Here is a 24,953-nt window from a genome sequence, read left to right as displayed (position 1 = left end):
GTTCACGGATCCATATAATTTTTTGGGCAGCACTATCAAACTGTGGTACTATGAGTGAGTTGCCATGGTCCTTCTGTGCTGCCTGTCACACTCACCGTCTGTCTGCAGATGGATTGTTCAACACAGCTACGCCATCTGACATGTAGTCCTGGACCTTGACCATCTTCTCCAGGCGATTGGTGTTGGAGGACGTGGAACTGCCCGATTGCTGTTCTGTGGGCTGCTGCATGGGTGTCAGAAAATGTTCCCACTCCAAGGACACTGCCAATACCATTCCCTTTTCGGCACTAGCAGCAGCTTGTGTTCTTTGCTGCCCTCCTGGTCCTCCTGGGTTTGCTGAAGTCAGTCTGTCGGCGTACAACTGGCTAGAGAAGGAGGAGGATGTCAATCTCCTCTCTAAAGTCTCCATCCTCAAGGGCCTGCTGGAATTGTTCCATTTTTTTTTTTATTTTTTTTTTTTTTATTTTTTTTTTAACTCAGATGCACACCACATGCGGAGAGCTTGTCAGCTAAAGGCCTATCAGCCTTGAGTGGCTGTATGCCATCGCTGGGTAGTGCTATCATCATTGTTCGTCTGATATAATAATTATATTTCTTATATTGCTCATAGGTAGCTTGATTATATAGTCGCCCTTTCAGAGCCCGATCATCCCCCCCCTGAAAACAGGGTTACAACAACTACCCCTGCTCACAAACCCTGAGACGGAGCACAGTAAATTCCAGCTACCGCATGTGAACACACACAACCCTCATCCAACCAGCTCTTATTCCACAAACTACTCATTCAAACTTCACAAATACCACACCCCTATCACCAGTCTCTGCTACGGATTGCCCAACCGCCTCTAACCCTGCCCGTCTTTATCCCCGACATGAATCTATATTTATGAATTGTTTAAATACCCTTCTGTGATTACTCGCCAGGTTTTACTACACGATCTTGCCCATTCACCTCCATCATAAGTCATTTCATCTTCCTTCATATCTTGGACTACAGGATTCCTGCCACCACACAACTGGTCCATTCTACAAACCCATTCATCCAGACTTGGGGGGGTTGGTTCTTTCCACTTATCCAGTATCATTCTTTTAGCAACCTTGGAACCTACTTCTTTGATTAAAATGCTACCCTTACAACCACCTGCATCAGCAAATCCAAAGATCGCTTCTTCTGCGGATAGGTTGAAGGTATCTGTTAGTAATTCTCTGCAAAAGAGGGTTATTTCTTCCCAAAAAACTTTTACTATGGGGCATGACCACCACATATGCATCTCTGTCCCGTCCTCCTGCCCACACCTCCAACAAACCACCTTATGGCTAGTAAATTTCTGGATGCGTGAAGGGGTGAGATACCATTTAGCAGTGGTCTTGTACTGGATGAGTTGTAGAGTTGTATCCCGTATGGACCAATTACTCTGCCAAATCTTTGGCCATTTGTGGCTGAGAGTGGGACTAACGGCCGTTTCCCATTTTTCACAATAGGTTGGGGTAGAGTTATCTATCTCGCCTGGGCTGTTAAGTTTATTAAGTTTAGATAAGGCTTTTTCCATTTTTTTGTTAAGCAAGATGTGTTTTTCTAGGATATTCAAGTCTATCCTACTTTTCAAATGCACTTTATGCAGGAAACTTTGTGCTTGGATTAGTCCCCACGTATTTTTCTGCCCATCGTTATATAAAAGGCTAGGAATTTTCAGAGTGTGGTCGCCCCTAAGGTTAACAATACGTGTTTCACTACTTATATTATTTTTTATGAACCACGACTTCTTCGCGCCTGGAATAAAGTCTGGGTTGTCCCTCAGTGTAGTCATGGGCGAGAGGCCCGTTTCTTTTTGCCATATTTGCACAAACCAATAAAAGGTTTTTAGTGTTGGTGTAATCAAAGGATGGTGGGTAGTTGAATAAATTTTGTAAATGTTGCTGGGTATCCATGAGAAGATTAAATCAAGATTGCCTTCTTCCTTTTCTAGTGATGTCCATATTTTGCCTGTTTTATTAGGGGAGGCTTCTATCCTCCAGTCTAGAATTCTGGCCAAGTGTATACTTCTATAATAATTCTGGATATTTGGGGCGGCTAAGCCACCTCTTTCTTTCCCTCTGGAGATTAGCTTATAACTTAATCTACGTCTGGACCTACTCCATATAAAATTCTGAAAAATGTTTTGCCAAATTTGGAACCATGAACCCGGGATAGTCACTGGCAAACTCCGCAATAAAAAGATGAGTTTGGGTAGCACAACCATTTTGATAATACTGATCCTACCAATAATATTAAAACAAGGGCGGTCCCATGACTGAAGTTTACCCTTAAATTCTTTTATAATTTTTGAGAAATTAGCCTTAAAAAGATCCTTAGGGTCTTTTGTGAGGGAGATTCCAAGATAGTTAATCACGCACTCATTCCATTTAAATTTGTTTTTTTGTTTAATTTTATGTACAGTAGCAGCTGAACAGCCCAAATCTAAAATTGTAGTTTTTTCTTGATTTAGCTTAAAGTTGGAATACAGTGCGAATGTATTTAAGATTTCCTCACATCTAGTAATAGAGTGGATCGGGTCAGTCAGGATTAACAACAGATCATCCGCATAAGCAAGGATTTTAATCTCATCTTCATTTGTTTTAACGCCTTTTACCTGATCATCACCTTGAATTACTTGAATAACAGCTTCTAGGCTTAGGTTGAATAGCCAGGATGATAGTGGACAGCCCTGCCTGACCCCATTTTTTATATCAAAAATATCAGATATGTGTCCATTGACGTTGACTCCTGCACTTTGATTCGAATATAATCTTTTTATTTTCTTAATAAAATTGAGGCCAAAGCCAAGCCTATCAAGCATTTGAAATAAAAAGTCCCTTGAAAGTCTGTCAAACGCTTTTTCAGCATCTACAGCAATCATTATTGCTTCAACTCCTCTTTTTTTGCATATGTGAATCGAGTTTATTGCTGCATAGATATTATCTTGAGTTTGTTTGTTTTTGACAAAACCTGCCTGTTGTTTGCCCAGGATTCTATCAGCAACCCCGCCCAGTCTATTTGCCAGGATTTTTGTATAAATCTTGACATCACAATTCAGAAGTGATATAGGCCTAAAATTTGCACACTCCATATTGGATTTCCCTTCCTTTGGGATTAACGTTATGGTTGCTCGATTCGTCTCTAAAGAAAAAGTAGCAGCTCCTTCCTCATTATTAACCATATTACAGAAGATGGGGGCCAAGACAGGGGCGAAGTGCTGATAAAACTCCGCGCAATAGCCATCAGGACCAGGACTTTTTCCCTTCTGGAGTTTCGACACAGTGTCTATAAATTCACTTTCTTTTATTAATGCTCCAAGTATTTCTTGGTCTATAGTATTTAATTTAGGTAAATTTATTTTTTCTAAGTAAACCCCTATATTCTGGAGCTTAGGAATATCTGCATTGTATAGTCTTTCATAATAAAGAGAGAACACTTTACATATATTTTCTGTACCTATAACCAGTTCGCCGTCTGTTTTTTTAATTTGTTGAATAAATTTAGATGTATGTTGTTTTTTTTTAATTAAGTCCGCTAATATTTTACCCGGTTTGTTTTTCCCTTGTATGTAATGCCTTTTAAACTCTTTATACTCTTTTATACATTTATTATCAAGCATTAAATTTAGTTCTGTCTTGATTTTTGATAGATTGAGTAATGTTTTAGACGATAGGCAAGATTTATGTTTTATTTCAGCTAAGTGTAGACTGTTCATTAGTTCGGTGATTTTTTTTTGCTTGTCTTTCTTTTTCTTAAAACTTAGTTTAATTAAAATTCCTCTTATAACACATTTTAAAGTGTCCCAAAGGATGGCTGGTGTAGTGGCCGTAGGTAAATTAATTTCAACAAATTCTTTAATGGCATTTGTTATCAAGAGTCTGGTGTCTTCATCTTCTAGTAGGGTTTTATCTAGTCTCCATAATTTTTTCTGTGGGCCAGTTAAACCTAGATTTATACTTAATATAACAGGGGCATGATCGGAAAAAGTAATATTCCCAATTGTGGCTTCTGTAATAGATGTAATATCATTTTCTGCCACAAGAAAATAGTCTAGTCTAGAATAATTTTGATGTACGTGAGAAAAAAAAGTGTAGTCTCTTTCTTCAAGGTTCTTAATCCTCCAAGCATCTACAAGCTTTAAATTTGTGAGTTCATTACTAAATTTTAAAATATCGCGTTTACGAATGTGTGAAAAGCCTTGTGACGTATCCTGTGTTGGGTCGATCGTGAGGTTGAAATCTCCCCCAATAAAGACCCTACCTCTGGCTTTTTCTCTCACTTTCTTAAGGAAGTCAATTAGAAAGGCTACTTGGCCTTTATTTGGTACATAAACGTTTGCCAATGTCAAACAAATGCCATTGACCTTCCCAAGCACAATTAGCTCTCTTGCTACTTTATCTTTGTAAATTTTGTCTATGGAGAAGTCCAGACCTGATCTTACTACAATTGCTACGCCACAGGTTTTTTTGTGCTCATTCAAATTTACGATCCACTCTTTATACCTTTTATCAAAACACCTGGGGACTTTCCCTTTTTTAAAATGTGTCTCCTGAATAAATGCTATATCAATTTTATTCTTTATTAATTCATCTACAATTCTCCTACGTTTACACCCAGAGTTAGCTCCTTTAACATTAAGTGTAAGCAATCTTAGATTATCTGCCATATTAATTAATGACTAAAATTGTTGTATAAATCTCCATTCAGTGACTGAGTCAGGGCAGGAGGGCGGGACAGCAGCACTAGGGTACACCAAGGCGGGAATTGGTAAGAAGCATTCATCCATACACTCATTCTTTCCACATTCAAATTGGTCATGTCCGAGTTGACAACTAGGTGTTGTCGACATGTATCGGACTTCTCGTTTTCCTTCTTGACATTTTTGACCTGTCTGACACTTTCTTCAATCAGTTTTTTAACATTGTGTTTGTATAAACTGGGTATAAACCCAGTCATTGGTGTTGTCCAGATTCCAGAATAATGAATAATAATGAATAGTGAATAATGCGCGGGCCGCGTTCAATGCAGTCTAGCATGAATTGAGCCATGTGTGCCAGAGAGTCCTGCCAGACTCCTCTGTCTTCATGTTCTTGTGAGCGTTGTGATTGTTGTGATGCACCATATTCGTCACCAGCATCACTTTCTTCCTCTTCTGCTGTCCATTCCCGCTAAATTGTGGAAGTCCAACGTGCACCGCTCTGTCCCTCGGCAGTGGGGGCATCCAATTCCTGCTCCAACTCCAGCTGTTCCTCGTCCTGTTCTTTGTCATAGCTGGGACCAGCGTTTCCTGAGGCAGGTTGCCTGATGTTGGTATCATCACGCTGATCGTTTTCATCTTCAGAATCCCCCACTTGCATCATGCCAGCGGTTTCCATCTTCAACATTGATTTCTTCAGTAAACACAGCAGTGGTATTGTAATGCTGACTGTAGAGTTGTCACTGCTCAGTCACACAACGTGGATTGCTCAAAATTTTGGAGGACTTGGCAGAGGTCCAACATGGTGGCCCAATCAGATCCACAGAAGCTTGGTAGCTAGCTGCTGGAATGCGCCTCGGCACTGCGCAAAAGCGTGCTAGCATGTGCAGCGTAGAATTCCAGCACGTAGGGAGGGACATCACCCAGCGAGCGATGGTGCGCTAGATTAAAGTGCTCCTGCATCTCTTGGTGAGTCCTTCAGAAGCGGTACTGGACCTTTAACAATGTTTTTTTTTTTTTCCTTCAACAGAAGATCTGCCATGTTGGAGTGAGGAGGACGCCGCCGACCCCGACACCAAGCTGAACCCCGGCGAACTCCAAGCAGAGGATCTTCAGGAACCCTCAAGGCTTTGAGCAAGCTGAGGAGGATCAGCAGTCCCGATGAGACCTCTCCTCATATGCGACTGAGTGCAGTGGAGCTCCCCAGAACAACCTCTCAGTTGTCACTTTGTCACTGGTCACTTTGTCATTTTGTCACTTGTCACTTTGTCACTTGTCACTTGTCACTTTGTCACTTGTCACTTTGTCACTTTGTCATTTTGTCACTTTGTCACTTTGTCACTGGTCACTTTGTCACTTTTCACTTGGTCACTTGTCACTTGGTCACTTGGTCACTTGTCCAGATGATCTCGGTACACCTCCTGCGATTCAAATTCCTGCACACATTGCTCTGGGATTTGGGTGTGATGAATGATGCATCTAACTGGCCACCGGAGGCAATTAGACCTTCAAAACATTGAAAGCAGCTTTCTGTTCCGCCCCCATTTTGCATCATGTTGAGTTGTTGACGTCATGTTCATCCTCGGCCTCGCCTTGCATTTCAGTGCGAGGTGCATTTTCCACAGAAAAAGGTTGTGAATCCGGGCACAACATTTGTGGCTGTTCCATTGACCTTTCACAGGTAGAAGATTGTGGGGGTGGGAATAGCTCCTCCGAATAGCCCATAGTGTCCTGAAAACTACTCATTGCATTGCTTTGCGCACACATTTTTTTGTCCTCATGCAAGGCCTGAGTTGCACCTGAAAGCGTGGCCTTCTCCTCCTGCGCCTCCTCCTGTTCCATCACGTCTGCTGCTGCTGGGTTAGCGTTGATGCCCGGTCCATGTTTATTGAACCTCTTATCTTTATTACATTTATGACTGCATGGCGGTAAAAAGCATGCTATCCGCACGCTTCTTGTCCTCATGCAAGGCCTGGGTTGTTGTGTCTCAAAAAGGATGGCCTTCTCCTCCTGCGCCTGCTCCATCACGTGTGCTGCTGCTGCTGGGTTAGCGTTACCGGTCCCTTTTCCTGGAACCTCTTCTCTGTATTACATTTATGACTGCATGGCGACAAAAAGCATGTTACCTGTGCAAAGAAACATGACATTTTCCACATTTAAAAGACAGTTTTTCCTTTGAAACTTTACAATCAATTTTCTCAAAAACTATAAGCTCTTTTTCAAATATTTTTTTCCTCTTGTACCCACTCCCAAGGTGCACATACCCTGCTAATTTGGGGTATGTAGCATGTAAGGAAGCTTTACAAAGCACGAAAGTTCGGGTCCCCATTGACTTCCATTATGTTCGGAGTTCGGCGCGAACACCCAAACATCGCGGCGATGTTCGGCGAATGTTCGCGAACCCGAACATCTAGGTGTTCGCCCAACACTAAATTCTGATGATGACATTGACTATACTGTCACTGATGATGATGATTATTGCTACGGTGATGACACTGATATTGATGATGCTGATAAAGGTGGGGAAGCTGCTAAAAGTGGGGAGGCTGATGAAGGTGTGGAAGCTGCTGAAAGTGAGGAGGCTGCTGAAAGTGGGGATGGTGATGGTGATCACATAAAATGGGCAAGCTTCTCTCCTACCAGTGACTGCTTGCTGCATAATTTTCCCTTTACTGTGTGTAATGCAGGGGTACAACTGCCTGCAGCTAATGTTACAGAAACTGTCGGTGGGTTTTCTGAGCTTTTTTTACACCGGCCCTATTACAAGAAATTATTAATGAAAAAAATGATTATGCAAAAAGGAAGTTAGAAAATAACCCTCCTTCACCCAGATCCATCTGGAGGAGCTGGACTGATGTTACTATGCAGGAAATAAAGGCATACTTTGGAGTAATTCTTAGGATGGCACTGCAAGAAAGGGGATCTATCCAGGATATTTTCTCAACTCGGTGGATCAATTACACCCCCTTTTTTGGAGATATCTTTTCTCGTGAGCAACTTAGTCAGCTTCATTGGATGCTACATGTTTCTCCACCCATCAGTGGTCCTGAAGGCCCTCAAACTAGGGGTTGAAAAGTCAGGAACTTGACTGAGCATATGAAAGAAAGATGCAGAAGTCTGTTTGTACCCCATAGGAATGTAGTGATTGATGAAAGCACAATTAGTTTTAAAGGAAGATCAAAGTACAAGATGTAAAATCCTCAGAAACCAACCAAGTGGGGGCTACGAGTGTTTTCTATGGCTGATTGTGAGACTGGATACCTCTTTGCGTTTGAACCGTATTATGGATCTGCAACTATGGAAAGCTTGCCAAGGCCAGACTTGCCATTTTCATTGTCCTTCATCTGTGTGCAAATATGAAACAAGCCACACCTGGACATGGATACCATTTATTTACAGATCGATTTTATACTATTCACATATTGGCACAAGAGTTACTAAAAGAAAAAATTCACATAACTGGAACGATCATGCCCAGTCATTAAGGTCTACCAAGTGAAATAAAAAAATTGAAACTGAAGAGTTGAGAAGTTCGTGCTTGGAAACCTGTCAGTGAAGAGATGGTATTGGCATGGAAGGATAAGCATATTATACGCATGCTTAGCACTTTCTACCCTGCTACTACAACAACACAGCAGAGAAGAATGAAAGGTAGAGTGACTGAAAATGTTGAGAAGCCCACAGCAGTCGTAGAATATACTAAACACATGGAAGCGGTTGACCAATTTGATCATTATACCAGTAGTTACTCTTTCAACAGGAAGTCACTGAAGTGGTGGAGGAAGACCTTTTTTGGTTGTTAGAGCTGGCAGTAGTGAATATCTTCATAATTTTTAACCAGTTGCATCCACATGAACCAAAGGATTATATCAGCTACCCCAAGAATCTAATTCTTGAGCTGGTATGCAAACAACGAGCCTCTAGGCCTCAGCAGAGATATGGCCACCCTTCTTCATTGGACGTTGAGGAGCATCTAAATGGTAGCCAGCATTTTATTGCTCTAATGCCCAATCGAAACACCAAAGATTGCACAGTGTGCAGTGACAGGAAGACACCAGGTGGCAGGTGAGGATTACACCTAGGAAATTGCTTTAAACTGCACCATACTTTGGCCACCTTCTCTGCTACCAGCCAATAGAACATACCAAACTGTCCAAAAAAGGTATTAAATTAAATGTTATAATGTGTTCTTTAAAATAAGATATACCATGTTACTGTGTTACGTTCCATGTTAGAATGGGATAGAGGGTAGAGATGTCGCGAACCTCCGATTTTCGGTTCGCAAACCGGGTTCGCGAACTTCCGCAGAAAGTTCGGTTCGTGGAAAAATTCGCGAACCGCAATAGACTTCAATGGGGAGGCGAACTTTGAAAAATAGAAAAAATTATGCTGGCCACAAAAGTAATGGAAAAGATGTTTCAAGGGGTCTAACACCTGGAGGGGGGCATGGCGGAGTGGGATACATGCCAAAAGTCCCGGTGAAACATCTGGATGTGACGCAAAGCAGCGTTTTAAGGGCAGAAATCACATTGAATGCTAAATTGCAGGCCTAACGTGCTTTCAAACATCTTGCATGTGTATACATCAAACAGGGAGTGTAATTAGAGTACTGCTTCACACTGACACACCAAACTCACTGTGTAATGCACCGCAAACAGCTGTTTGTGTAGTGACGGCCATGCTGGACTACTGCGCAACATGGCGTGATTGCTCTTCCTCACTCAGTGATGTCAGGTAATGTGTGACTTCCTTCTCAACTTTCCATGGCATTGTTAAAAAGCTTACGTTTTGTTTTTAATTTACATTTTCTACTTGCTGTGTACTTGTTCAGTACCGCTACAATGAGAATCCTGTGGAGGCGGGCAAGTCTGCCATTGTGACCCCGGGTAATGGCCGGGGAATGAGAGGTTTGAATCCGGTGTGGAGCCTGAGCAACGGCTACCACTACACATCCAAGGAGGGCAGCGGGCAGGCATGCACGCCCGCCCCGAGGTAGTGACCAAAAATAACAATACAGGAGGAGGACTTTCGAGGCCCTGCTGTGTATTTGAAATGAATGTACTTTAAATCCTTTAACGAGAACCAGTTATGGCGGGCAAAGATGACACCACATTCCTTTCACGAGAATCATATGGAGGCGGGCAAGTCTGTCATTTGTGACCCCGGGTAATGGCCGGGGAATGAGGGATGGAATCCGGTGTGGAGCCTGAGAAACGGCTACCACTACACATCCAAGGAGGGCAGCAGGTAGGCATGCACGCCCGCCCCGAGGTAGTGACCAAAAATAACAATACAGGAGGCGGACTTTCGAGGCCCTGCTGTGTATTTGAAATGAATGTACTTTAAATCCTTTAACGAGAACCAGTTATGGCGGGCAAAGATGACACCACATTCCTTTCACGAGAATCATATGGAGGCGGGCAAGTCTGTCATTTGTGACCCCGGGTAATGGCCCGGGAAATGAGGGATGGAATCCGGTGTGGAGCCTGAGAAACGGCTACCACTACACATCCAAGGAGGGCAGCAGGTAGGCAAGCACGCCCGCCCGCCCCGAGGTAGTGACCAAAAATAACAATACAGGAGGCGGACTTTCGAGGCCCTGCTGTGTATTTGAAATGAATTAACTTTAAATCCTTTAACGGGAATCCGTTATGGAGGGCAAGTTTGCCATTGTCACCGCGGGGAATGAAGGTTGGATTGCGGCCCGAAGTGGGAGCCTGCTGAGACCCATGCTGTAGCTGCCCTAACCGTGCTTTGCAGACCAGGCATCTGTGGTCAGATGGACCCTTGAGCCAGCGGAAGACAAACCAAGTCGAAAGCATTTGCCAAGAATGTTTTACGGAGGGCAAGTTTTTTTGCCCTTTTTTTAAATTTTTTGAAAATGATAGATGGTTGTATTTTTAAATTGTTTGAAAGTTTAGATGGTTGTATTTTTAAATTGTTTGAAAGTTTAGATGGTTGTATTTTTAAATTGTTTGAATGCTTGTCTTTTGAGGGGTGCTTCTTTTCCTCAGGTGTTCTTGCCATAGCTGTTTGTGCCTTCTCTCCAGGTGCCTTCGTAAAGCACTTGTCCCTACGTGACAGTTGGCCTTTCCACGGCTCAATTTTTGCTGGCAGAGACAACAGATGGCTTTGCTCCGATCTGAGACACACACGTGAAAAAATTTCCAAACCGCTGAGCCCCCCTGGGGTGATGGCGCTACGGTGGCATCAGCAGCAGCTGACGTTGAAGGGCATGTGTGCTCCCTGGCCATAGCTGGCGATACATGGCACCGGACACTGCCCCCAGCTGTTTCTAAGGACGAGCTCCCTCTGCTTCTATCATGGAGTTGTCTCCTCCTACTCCTCTCTGACTCCTCCTCTGAACTGTCCCCCTGGTCATCTCCTCTACCGGGAACATATGTGGTATCCGTATAATCGTCATCATAATCCTCCTGGCCAGCTGCGCTTTCCTCAGACACCTCCTCAAGTGCACCAACTTCAGGTGGTCCGCCATCATCCCCATCCACACACGTTACATCCATACTATCGCCACCTAACTCAGACGTATGAGGTGGTGTACCTGCGCCTTCTTGTTGTTGTTGTAGTAGTGGCTGGGAATCAGTGATTTCACCACCACCACCAAATAACTCCTGCGAAGTGTCAAATGCAGCGGATGTGGTGCTTCTTGTAGCGCTGGTGGCTGCGGGAGATGAGGTGTTCTGTGTTAAATACTCAATCACCTCCTCACGATTTTGGGAAGTGATGGCACGTGCCTTCTTCTGAGCACTGTATTTTGGGGCAGGTCCGCATGAAATCACAGCAACACCACCTCGCACAGCCACAGACCTGCCGGTGCCTGGTGGCCTTCCTCTGGGTCTGCCTCTACCTCTTCCTCTACCTGGTTTTTCCATTTTGTCCATCTCGGGGGTATGCTAGCTATATGCAGTGAGGTGGGTTCTCACTCAACACAACAGGTAGTTAGATGCAGTGAGGTGGCCAGGTGGGTTCACACTCAACACAACAGGTAGTTAGATGCAGTGAGCTGGGTTCACTCAACAGTAAAGGTACTTAAGATGCAGTGAGGTGGGTTCTCACTCAACACAACAGGTAGTTAGATGCAGTGAGGTGGCCAGGTGGGTTCACACTCAACACAACAGGTAGTTAGATGCAGTGAGCTGGGTTCACTCAACAGTAAAGGTACTTAAGATGCAGTGAGGTGGGTTCTCACTCAACACAACAGGTAGTTAGATGCAGTGAGGTGGCCAGGTGGGTTCACACTCAACACAACAGGTAATTAGATGCAGTGAGCTGGGTTCACTCAACACAAGGCTAGGTATATGCAGTGATGAGGTGGGTTAAGTAAACACAACAGGTACTGGGTAGTTAGATGCAGTGAGCTGGGTTCACTCAACAGTAAAGGTACTTAAGATGCAGTGAGGTGGGTTCTCACTCAACACAACAGGTAGTTAGATGCAGTGAGGTGGCCAGGTGGGTTCACACTCAACACAACAGGTAGTTAGATGCAGTGAGCTGGGTTCACTCAACAGTAAAGGTACTTAAGATGCAGTGAGGTGGGTTCTCACTCAACACAACAGGTAGTTAGATGCAGTGAGGTGGCCAGGTGGGTTCACACTCAACACAACAGGTAGTTAGATGCAGTGAGCTGGGTTCACTCAACACAACGCTAGGTATATGCAGTGATGATGTGGGTTAAGTAAACACAACAGGTACTGGGTAGTTAGATGCAGTGAGCTGGGTTCACTGAACAGTATACAGTAAAGGTACTTAAGATGCAGTGAGGTGGGTTCTCACTCAACACAACAGGTAGTTAGACTTAGATGCAGTGAGCTGGGTTCACTCAACACAACGCTAGGTATATGCAGTGATGAGGTGGGTTAAGTAAACACAACAGGTACTGGGTAGTTAGATGCAGTGAGCTGGGTTCACTCAACACAAAGCTAGGTATATGCAGTGATGAGGTGGGTTAAGTAAACACAACAGGTACTGGGGTATATGCAGTACTGGGTAGTACAATGTGCAGCTCCCTGTCACACACACAGGCAGTCAGTCACTGAATGTGCTGGGCTGCTGGCAGTGGCACACACACTATCAATTAGCAAGGCTGTGCATGCAACAAAAGTGTCAGAAAAAAAAATGTACAGGTTGAGCTCTGAAAAGAGCTGTTGCTGGGTGCTTTAAAAGCAATATTAATCAGTCAGGAACAAGCAAAGCAGCCTAGAACCTAACTAATCTGTCCCTAAGAGAAAAAGTCTGCAGCAGCTGTCCCTTTCCTCTCTCTAGCAGGCACACGAGTGACTGTAATGGCCGCCGGAGGCTGCCTTATATAAGGGGGGGGGTGGGGTTTCAGGGCTTACTGTAGCCTGATTGGCTACAATGTGCCTGCTGACTGTGATGCAGAGGGTCAAAGTTGACCCTCATAGTGCATTATGGGGCGAATCAAACTTCCGGAAAAGTTCGCCTGGCGCAGGCGAACGCGAACCCCCAATGTTCGCCTGGAACCGTTCGCCGGCGAACCGTTCGGTACACCTCTAATAGAGGGTAAAAGGGAGAGTGCATTTCTGTAAAAAAAAAAAAAAACTCTGAGCAGAAACGACTGCCTTTAGGAAAATACTCCGAGTGTACTCCGAGTGGAAAGGGTTAACCACTACGCCACCGTGCTGCTATGTGAAAGCATTACAAATGCATTTGTTATGCTTTCACATTAGATTCCCCCTTATGCATACATCTTTTTGCTAGCAAAGCTTAATTATATTTTTACCTTTGGAAGAGTTATTTGAAGCTTGCATACTGGTGTCCTTTGCGCTAATGAATTATCAGTTGACTGCCCAGTCCTGTAGCTCACAATGATATCTTCCTTAGGCAGTCTGTAGAAAGCTACTGTCCCCTTATAATGTGGTGAGCTGTAGTTTCCAAACTCATCAACAACACTGAGATCTAAAGAAAGTCTCTGCATTTTCTGAGTGTGAAATGTCAACTTGTACACCTCTGAGGAATCCTTGCTACCTGTGAAGATAAAGGGAAATATAATGTCACTGTAAGCTTTTAATCACTATTAGTGGTACAACACACTAAAGGAAATCCATTTATACCATATTAATGATCCTGTCTTTATTATATCACTGATTGCCAATCAATTACAATCACTTGAGTCCTCAGGGGTGTAACTTACATAGGCCGAGCCCCCCCATCAAAATTCGGCATACTTGCACCCTTTACCAATCCATCACATGTCTGTTTGGTCTAGTAAGAAGAAAAAAGAAGGCGCCTGCGCACGCTTCAAAGTTCCAATGTCACCCCCCCAGCTCTCTCCAAATTTAGAAGAGCAGCTGGAGCTGCACTGCGGCAAAATACTTTACCTTATTGCGGTGGGACAGGTCCTCTTCACTTCTCTGTGTAGCTTCACTGTGCAGCCTATTAGCTTGCGGCTCCAATACTGCACATCATGTGACAGGAAGCTGCAAGCTAATAGGCTGCATGGTCCGGCTTCACAGAGGATTGAAGAGGACCTATCCCGCTGGAATGAGATAAAGTACTACGCTCCTGTTCTGTATGTATTTAAAAGGTCATACACTATTTTGCCGTTAAAGGAAACCTAAAGTAGAAAGAAAAAAAAAACAGTTTATCTTACCTGAGGCTTCTTGCAGTCCCCTGAAGTCATTATGTGCCTGCACTGTCCTTCCGAGTCTTTTCGGCCAGCAGCGGTGACCCTCACAAAGCTGGCTGGCCACATAACTCCTAACTGTGCTGCCGGGAGTGTTCTGTGCATGCGCAGTACATGAAAATCGCTACTCTGAAGCACAATTAGAGTGTGCGTGGCTTAGGGCTGTGCATGTGCAGTGGCTGCCGATTGGCAGCGATTGGCCAGCTTTGCGGGAGTCGCTGCTGAGCGATGGAGGGACTTGGAAGCATGACGTGGGCACAGGATGACTCCAGGGGGCTGCAAGAAGCCCCAGGTAAGTTAAACTGATTTTTTTTTTAGCTTAAGTAACCCTTTAAAGGATACCTGAGGTGACATGATGAGATAGACATGTGTATGTACATTGCCTAGCACACAAGTAATTATGCTGTGTTCCTTTTTTTAATTTCTCTGCCTGAAAGAGTTAAACATCAGGTATTTACCGTAAGTGGCAGTTCCTGTCTGAGTCAGGACTGGGTCAGACTACAGAGTGACCCTCACTGATAAGAAATTACAACTATAAAAAACCTTCCTAGCCGAAAATGGCTTCTGAGAGCAGGAAAGAGATGCAAAGGGTCAATAGTTCATAGATTTTAGCTCTGGTATATGTCAAAGGATGTGTCATTGAGCAAAAACAATAAAACTGTAAAAACTTAAAAAGTAGATGTAAATACAAAATAAAACTGTGGAATATCTTAATAAGTCATTTTTAGAAGAAGGAGGATAGATACAATTGTTTATTTCATTTGTTTATTTTCACCTTGTATGTCCTTTAAATTATGGAAGAAAAGCAGTTTACCCACCTGATGCAGATATGTTGCCACAAAAGCGAAAATTAATTTGGTCTCCTTCTTGAATACTTATTGGCTCTGAGGGTTCAGGAGGTCCTGTGTACCCAGCCTCCACCAGTGCAGAGACTTCCCAGTTCAGCTCCTTCGATGGAACCAATTCAACAAGGATGTTGTGAAAGTTGTCTTGCTTTCTGTATAAAACCACATTGACCATTGAGCTGCGTATAGCAACTTCCAGGCTCTTAATAAAGCGAATCAAATGCGTACTTTCCACAGCTGAAGATAGGCGAACTACAATAAAACTAAAACATAAAAGGTCTGATAAGTTATTAGAATACTTTCATAAAAACTACAGCTAAACACTATTGAAGCTAGTTATTGTGACAATCCAGCCCCGCGATCCCGTCGAGATCTGCTCCCGTTAGTGTACGCAGGAAGTACGGGCGCAGACGGACAACGAGACCGGTTGCTGGATCGTCAGAGGGAAGAAAGAAAAGGGCGACAGAGCGTGCCAATTCCGTCTAATCTGCTCCCGTTAGCATACGCAGGAAGTACGGTGAACAGACTGACAATAAAGATTGGTCGTGCAGCTGCCGACAATATGTAATGGGACAAACATCCACCAATCCCGTATTACTAGGCCACTGTTGCCATGCAGGTCTCATGCACTAGAGACTGCTGGAGGCACATTCACTGTGTGCGTAGTAAACGGTTAAGATTGGTTGGAGGTGCCCATACATGTACAATTCTGATTGTATATACAATCGGTAAACTAAAAATATCGATTTCGCGCTGGAAATCGGGTAAATAAAGTAAACTGCCACCACTCTCTCAAGTTCAGGGAGGAAAGAGACTCCCGCTATCATAATACGGTAGCCAGCCCAATCACGTTCAACACGCTCAAGTCACCGTTCGGGGAATAGTCACTTCCGACGGCTTAAAGACTGTGAGCAATGTGACATTAAAGAAAGGTTGCTGGGTCCCTATATGATGCAATCTCGAATTGTATTTACAATCGAGGAACGAAAGTTATCGATTTCGCACAGGAAATCTAGTACTAGCTAATCCTAGAAGGAAGAAACGGTTATTTACAACCTAGCTAGCAAACAATTTATAAGCAAATCATAAAACGATGCGGTAGTATGACTGACTCTTCAGAGGGCAGATTCGTTATAGCAGCAATCAGATGACCAGAACAGGCACAAGACTGAACGATAAAATCGTTAGTTTATTTCTAAACTACATACACACAGCTTATTTTAGAACAGATTGATTGACAGAGAGAAGGCAAGAAAAGGAACAGGATGTCTGATTATATACAGTTCAAATACCGTTATTGGTAGTCCATGCGGCAATCGCAAGTCTTTGGCGAAAGTCCCAAAATGGCGGTTGCCATGCGGCCAACAGGCCTTTGTTAGAAAGTTCAAAGATGGAGGTTGGCCCGTGTCCCTGCGGGCTGCCAGGATGTTACTAGGCATCAGATTGAAGGTAAAGGACGCTGGACTTTTGGGTCATGTCAGTTTTGTTCCTCACTGTAGGTGGGAGGAGTTATGACACATACAAGTCCAGCCTTGCAATTTGAATAAGGCAATGCCCCCTTAGGCAGGGAAAGGTTTTGGGCCAATTCATATTTTGCCCGCTCTCAGCATGCCCGTAGGTAATATCAGGAACCCGAATGAATATTCACAATCAGCGTAAGTGTGTGAATCTGCTAATACCAAACACGAGGAGTCTGGATCGCTAATAGCACCGTCCCCCCCTTTCACCTTACTGGCACTGGTTCCGAAAGATCCAGAGGGCTGAAAATCTCCCAGGACCAGTGTCATGTGGAATCTAATAAACTCCGTGAATTTGAGGGAACTGCGATCTTGGGAACACCAGAAATATTACCAAATTGTGCCTATTTATTAAATACAGTTTCTACAGTTTGGTTGAATCTTTGGGTGCCCAGATGGCGTGATAAGGATCATTCCTGTCTCCTTTCAACTCAGGCCACAAGGCAGCTAGGTGTCGGACTCCTGGTGGGTCGGTGCCGATCAGGCTGGAGAAAGCTATAATTTATGAGCTTCTGTCAACTGATATCTACCCTTCACCTGATGGATGAGGTCATAAACACCTCAGGGGGTCCCCTGTGCTGGCAGAGAATCTTTTCAACAGGAGGCTAATTAACTGACCATGAAAAGATTTCTCCAGCCCTTTGGTGAAGGGAAAAAAAAGTGTATTTAAACCAAAAACTGTCAGTTTGGGTGGCTTGCGAAGAACTAGCGTTGGTAACTCCATGACGCATTCGATATGTCATATCGACGGCGTCACATCTCCCCCCTTTAGAAGATTGGGGAAGGAGCGGTTAGCAGGACCTTGACTGAAGCAATACCAACTTGCTACTTGGGCTCAGTACAGCGGGGAAGCCTGGGTTCCACATGACCTTGGGGGTTGCCCTTTTTGTGTTGGTCAGTAGTTTAGCCAGGAGGCTACAGGGCTCCGCAAACGTCCTGTAGTATCCCGCTGTTCCCAGAGAGGCCTGTACCTCTGTCATGACAATCTGATCTGCGTCTGGTTCAACGGTCAGATTGTCAGCTGACAGCTGTCCTAGTACCAGGGACGAGTGATCGCAGTGTTGCTCCCAAGTCGGGGGGAACACAGGGATGTCATCCGGGTACGTGACTGTACAACCGTGCTTGCTCTTCCACAGGTCGTTCCACGCCTGGGGAAAGGTGGCTTGGGCATTCATCATACCAAAAGACATCCGCATCGAGGCGCTTAAGTCCAAGGGCAGGGTGAATGTGGATTCCAGGCGCGCCTCCGGCACGGTTGGAATCTGCCAGTATCCGTTGTTCCAATCTATGATCGTTAGGTAGTTGGCGGATGCCAGCCAATCCAACAGATCACCGAGGGGAGTCACGGGATACGCAACAGTTACTGGGATGTCGTCCGGCATCCTATAGGCCTCACAGAACCTGGTGGTCTGTGAGCTAGAGGATTTGCGGAGGACAGCCATTTGTAACATCTCCTCATACTTCATCTTCACTTTTGCTTGCACCTCCGGAGAGGCGCTGTAGGGGGTCTGCCATAAGGGCTTGTGAGTCCCCGGGTCCCTTCTTTGAACTGCTGTATCCTGCCCAGGGTTGCTGCGAAGATTTCGCTGTGGGGGCGCAGTGCGCTTCAGCGAGGCCTTTGGGGAGTACGAGAGGTGGGGGGTGACTTTCACATCATTCGCCAATTCTCGTGTGGGAGCTATCAAGCCTGGCAGGGGACCTGTGTCTTCCTGTTCTAATTGGCCGTGCTCTCCCAGAACTAACTGCGTTCTATCTGACTGGGCTTCTAACAGATCCACATGGACCGTGCTTTCACCTGGGGTGTCAGTTACATGGGGAATGGGTTCATTGGAGTAGTTACCATTCTCCCTGTACACCTGTAGTGGAGCTTCCACTGCTGGCGGCTTAGCGGTCTGGCCACTAAGCGCACGCAGGTTGGAGTCGCTCTGTAGTATCCTCACGGATGTGGGACTACAAGTCTCAGCCATCTGCCTAGTGTGATCTGAGGTCAGCGGCTGAAAATCAAACTCTCTGGGGTCAGAGCTGACAGGAATGCCTGCAGGCTCTGAGCTCAGGTTACCAACAGTACTGTGTGTGTCTGTCTGCACAGGTATACCACAATAAACATCACCTTTTGGGTAAATCAAAATCACGTCAATATTGACATTGGTCTGGGGGTCAGAGATATCAGGGGAAGTCAAGACTCCTCCAGATAGTCCTGAGTCCGGACTACCGGTGACACTGAAGGCGTCACCCAGCGTACTCTCACAAACATGCACAACATTATCAAAAGCATTTGCATAACATGATATGTCATTTTTAGCATGAGTGTCACCCGCCTGAAAGTCAGAATTGTCAGAGGGAATCCCTGCCGTCAGCTCTGAGTTCATGCGGCTGGCCATAGAGCATGTAATGGCCAAAGAATGTACAGCGTTTCTATCACAATTATCACTGACACATGCAATTTCATTAGTAATAACAGGTGCAGAAAAAGATAAAAGACAGTCAGTTGCTGGTACATATAAATCTGAGGGTACCTCCCGCCCAGTGGCATTAGGTGCAGTAGCAATAGCAGGTAAGGGTTTGACATCTCCCTGTTTTCCCAAAGGCTTGTACAGTACCTGGTGGTCAGGGAGTCCTGCTGGGAACTCCTGCATATCAGCAGAAAATTCCGAAGGGCACACAAGCGTGCCTAGATTAGTGCCAAGCACAGGAGGAGAGGGAAACTCAGCAACAGCCCACTCTGGAAAACCCACCCCCCATCCGGCCTTCTCGGGACCTGGGATAACAGGGTTGTGGTGGTTGGGCCTGACTTCAGTCAGGGTGAGGAGCTTTTGTGGGAGAATATCTTCCTCTGTGGCAAGGTCGGAACAGACCAAGGAAACATCTGCTTCTGCAGCACTGGAGCAAAAGATGATCTGGTCGTCCACTGGAGCACTGTGAAGATTTCCGGAACCGTAGAGCGTCTCTGACACGCTGACAGGCAGTGCAGAGGGTGATGCAGGTGACGGATCAGGGTTGCTAGCCATCTTCGGGCTAGGGACGGTCGTTCTCTTCCTCTTGGGACAGAAGAACTTTATGTGGCCAGTTGCGCCACAAAGATTACACGTGCGAATGGCAGGTGTGTCAGACTGGGATGCAGCAATAGCAGCAGCTGCAGGTCTCGGTGGCACAAAGCTCACCGGACCAGGAGGAGCGAATGCAGTAGGCTTACCTCCTTCCAAGTCTTGGGACAGTGTTCTGTGACTGTCCAGCACCAGAGTTCTTTGGCTGTCAGGTACAGGAACCTGATGGTACGCCCTCTCAGAGGTGCATACAGGAAAGTCTCGTTCCGTGCCCTCTTCCATGGCAGGAAGTTTTGCTGTGGGGGTCACGGGTAGAGGTTCGCATCTCTCCACCGAAACACATAGTGAAGAGTGCAGATTCGATTGGGTTAGCTGGGCCAACTCCAATTCATGTGGGAGCCGTGGCTCTTTGTTCTGGAGCTTGGTCTGGCGAAGTCGCTCTTCGTGCTCTGCCTCTAGCCGGAGCTCCTCCGCCTCCAGGAATATGCGCAGATCCTGGCCGGTCAGGTTTGGCAACCATGACGGGCGTATCAGGATTGCAGGGTATAAAGGCATTAAGCAAGGTGGCGACAAGGATTCCATCTCTGGGGTAATGCCACCAGCTCAGCCTTGTTTGTGCTGCAAGCAGCAATGCCGTGCGATTCGCAGAGGGCATGCAAGTTAGGAACTGACCAATTCTGGTTAAACTGAACTGAATCAGACATTCAGAAGAGAAGAGTACAAGAAAGAGTAGAATATAGCAAAGAAAAAGTTAGGAAATGTAGACCAATCTATTGCTATCAATGTGTACCGTTTTGTGCCCAGAACTTCGGTTCTGCAAGACAGGATACTTAATGACCACTGTCTTATTGTTCTGGTTGCAAAGACTGAGTTTGTCAGATCTTTGCGCTCTGATTTCCCAAAAGCTGGCTATGCCTGGTTTTGGGGTGTGCTATCACCACCACTGCCCATCAATGTGACAATCCAGCCCCGCGATCCCGTCGAGATCTGCTCCCGTTAGCGTACGCAGGAAGTACGGGCGCAGACGGACAACGAGACCGGTTGCTGGATCGTCAGAGGGAAGAAAGAAAAGGGCGACAGAGCGTGCCAATTCCGTCTAATCTGCTCCCATTAGCATACGCAGGAAGTACGGTGAACAGACTGACAATAAAGATTGGTCGCGCAGCTGCCGACAATATGTAATGGGACAAACATCCACCAATCCCGTATTACTAGGCCACTGTTGCCATGCAGGTCTCATGCACTAGAGACTGCTGGAGGCACATTCACTGTGTGCGTAGTAAACGGTTAAGATTGGTTGGAGGTGCCCATACATGTACAATTCTGATTGTATATACAATCGGTAAACTAAAAATATCGATTTCGCGCTGGAAATCGGGTAAATAAAGTAAACTGCCACCACTCTCTCAAGTTCAGGGAGGAAAGAGACTCCCGCTATCATAATACGGTAGCCAGCCCAATCACGTTCAACACGCTCAAGTCACCGTTCGGGGAATAGTCACTTCCGACGGCTTAAAGACTGTGAGCAATGTGACATTAAAGAAAGGTTGCTGGGTCCCTATATGATGCAATCTCGAATTGTATTTACAATCGAGGAACGAAAGTTATCGATTTCGCACAGGAAATCTAGTACTAGCTAATCCTAGAAGGAAGAAACGGTTATTTACAACCTAGCTAGCAAACAATTTATAAGCAAATCATAAAACGATGCGGTAGTATGACTGACTCTTCAGAGGGCAGATTCGTTATAGCAGCAATCAGATGACCAGAACAGGCACAAGACTGAACGATAAAATCGTTAGTTTATTTCTAAACTACATACACACAGCTTATTTTAGAACAGATTGATTGACAGAGAGAAGGCAAGAAAAGGAACAGGATGTCTGATTATATACAGTTCAAATACCGTTATTGGTAGTCCATGCGGCAATCGCAAGTCTTTGGCGAAAGTCCCAAAATGGCGGTTGCCATGCGGCCAACAGGCCTTTGTTAGAAAGTTCAAAGATGGAGGTTGGCCCGTGTCCCTGCGGGCTGCCAGAATGTTACTAGGCATCAGATTGAAGGTAAAGGACGCTGGACTTTTGGGTCATGTCAGTTTTGTTCCTCACTGTAGGTGGGAGGAGTTATGACACATACAAGTCCAGCCTTGCAATTTGAATAAGGCAATGCCCCCTTAGGCAGGGAGAGGTTTTGGGCCAATTCATATTTTGCCCGCTCTCAGCATGCCCGTAGGTAATATCAGGAACCCGAATGAATATTCACAATCAGCGTAAGTGTGTGAATCTGCTAATACCAAACACGAGGAGTCTGGATCGCTAATAGCACCGTCCCCCCCTTTCACCTTACTGGCACTGGTTCCGAAAGATCCAGAGGGCTGAAAATCTCTCAGGACCAGTGTCATGTGGAATCTAATAAACTCCGTGAATTTGAGGGAACTGCGATCTTGGGAACACCAGAAATATTACCAAATTGTGCCTATTTATTAAATACAGTTTCTACAGTTTGGTTGAATCTTTGGGTGCCCAGATGGCGTGATAAGGATCATTCCTGTCTCCTTTCAACTCAGGCCACAAGGCAGCTAGGTGTCGGACTCCTGGTGGGTCGGTGCCGATCAGGCTGGAGAAAGCTACAATTTATGAGCTTCTGTCAACTGATATCTACCCTTCACCTGATGGATGAGGTCATAAACACCTCAGGGGGTCCCCTGTGCTGGCAGAGAATCTTTTCAACAGGAGGCTAATTAACTGACCATGAAAAGATTTCTCCAGCCCTTTGGTGAAGGGAAAAAAAAGTGTATTTAAACCAAAAACTGTCAGTTTGGGTGGCTTGCGAAGAACTAGCGTTGGTAACTCCATGACGCATTCGATATGTCATATCGACGGCGTCACAGTTATATATTATAAGTTTATTATTTATATATGTGATCGATATATCTGTCTATGCATAACACTTAATGCCAACGTACTATGGGTGCAATAGGCGTTAAGAGAATGAATGAGTTTTAAATGGTTTGAAGGATGCAGAGCTTTTAAATTGCCCCTGAGTGTACAAAAAGTTGCTTAAAACAACTTGGTGAGGAGTAGAGAGGTTGGGGGCTGGGCGATGTGCACAAGAGTAGAGATGGCCCGAACCTCAGATTTTCGGTTCGCGAACCGCGAATGCGAACTTCCGCAAAAGTTCAATTCGCACGAACTTTCGCAAACCGCAAAAGACTTCAATGTGGAGGCGAACTTTGAAAACTAGAAACATTTATGATGGCCAAAAAACGGATGGAAAAGATGTTTCAAGGGGTCTAACACCTGGAGGGGGGGGGGGGGGGGGACATGGCAGAGTGGGATACACGCAAAAAGTCCCAGGGGAAAAATCTGGATGTGACGCAAAGCAGCGTTTTAAGGGCAGAAATCACATTGAATGCTAAATTGGAGGCCTAAGGTGCTTCAAAACATCTTGCATGTGTATACATCAATTAGGGAGTGTAATTAGAGTACTGCTTCACACTGACACACTAAACTCACTGTGTAACGCACCGCAAACAGCTGTTTAGTGACGGTCATGCTGGACTGGTGCGCACCATGACGAGAGTGCAGGTGATAGCGGTTTTCAAGCCCATATGGTCGCCAGGCTGAGGTAGCTCAATGACAAAACAACAGTGACTGTCCAGCTGATCGAATTTGGTCTGTCCACAATGAAGCAAGGACCTTATTATCTTTGGTGTGCCACCCCCCGAGACACTCATATAGCCGGTGGTCATTGCTTCACTGTGATATGCAAGCCCCTTCACAGCGGCAAGGTAACAATCACGAAGGGGAATTGACACATGTACATGCCTTTTGTTTTGTTGTTGCAGCCGCAGTGCAGCCAGAAAAATTAGGCAGGCATGTACACGCACCAGAAAAATTATTGTAGCGTCCGCTGCTAGCAGTTGCCTTAAAAATTCAGGAATTTACCTGGAGTCCTGGACCCTGTTGGTGGTGGCGGAGAAGGCAGTCAAGCGGCCTGCAGGCAGAGATGCTGTGTGAGGAGCGTCTTAGTCATGGGTAGTGTTGGGCGAACAGTGTTCGCCACTGTTCGGGTTCTGCAGAACATCACCCTGTTCGGGTGATGTTCGGGTTCGGCCGAACACCTGATGGTGTTCGGCCAAACTGTTCGGCCATATGGCCGAACTAAGAGCGCATGGCCGAACGTTACCCGAACGTTCGGCTAGCGCTGTGATTGGCCGAACGGGTCACGTGTAGTGTTGGGCGAACATCTAGATGTTCGGGTTCGGGCCGAACATGGCCGAACTCCGAACATAATGGAAGTCAATGGGGACCCGAACTTTCGTGCTTTGTAAAGCCTCCTTACATGCTACATACCCCAAATTTACAGGGTATGTGCACCTTGGGAGTGGGTACAAGAGGAAAAAATTTTTTAGCAAAAAGAGCTTATAGTTTTTGAGAAAATCGATTTTAAAGTTTCAAAGGGAAAACTGTCTTTTAAATGCGGGAAATGTCTGTTTTCTTTGCACAGGTAACATGCTTTTTGTCGGCATGCAGTCATAAATGTAATACATATAAGAGGTTCCAGGAAAAGGGACCGGTAACGCTAACCCAGCAGCAGCACACGTGATGGAACAAGAGGAGGGTGGCGCAGGAGGAGAAGGCCACGCTTTGAGACACAACAACCCAGGCCTTGCATGAGGACAAGAAGCGTGCGGATAGCAATTTGCATTTTGTCGCCATGCAGTCATAAATGTAATACAGATGAGAGGTTCAATAAACAGGGACCGGAAACGCTAACCCATCACAGATGTTCATTGTTCATGTTACTTGGTTGGGGTCCGGGAGTGTTGCGTAGTCGTTTCCAATCCAGGATTGATTCATTTTAATTTGAGTCAGACTGTCTGCATTTTCTGTGGAGAGGCGGATACGCCGCCGATCTGTGACGATGCCTCCGGCAGCACTGAAACAGCGTTCCGACATAACGCTGGCTGCCGGGCAAGCCAGCACCTCTATTGCGTACATTGCCAGTTTGTGCCAGGTGTCTAGCTTCGATACCCAATAGTTGAAGGGTGCAGATGGATTGTTCAACACAGCTACGCCATCTGACATGTAGTCCTTGACCATCTTCTCCAGGCGATCGGTGTTGGAGGTGGATCTGCACGCTTGCTGTTCTGTGTGCTGCTGCATGGG

General features: G+C 45.4%; 1 protein-coding gene across 1 annotated transcript in view; it reads right to left on the bottom strand.

The window, feature by feature from the left end:
- The window catches only part of DTHD1 (death domain containing 1), a 146,673-nt gene that overhangs the window by 20,928 nt on the left and 100,792 nt on the right, over positions 1-24,953 (bottom strand). The window contains exons 7-8 of the mRNA XM_068271847.1: positions 15,191-15,484; positions 13,474-13,714 (exon numbers count right to left, since the gene is read on the bottom strand). Of these exons, the coding sequence (XP_068127948.1) occupies positions 13,474-13,714; positions 15,191-15,484 (535 nt within the window). The remainder of the gene's footprint in view (positions 1-13,473; positions 13,715-15,190; positions 15,485-24,953) is intronic.

Source organism: Hyperolius riggenbachi, chromosome 1 (genome assembly GCF_040937935.1).
Source record: "Hyperolius riggenbachi isolate aHypRig1 chromosome 1, aHypRig1.pri, whole genome shotgun sequence".
In the NCBI taxonomy this organism is placed as follows: domain Eukaryota; kingdom Metazoa; phylum Chordata; class Amphibia; order Anura; family Hyperoliidae; genus Hyperolius; species Hyperolius riggenbachi.
This window is presented reverse-complemented; position numbering and strand designations above follow the sequence as displayed.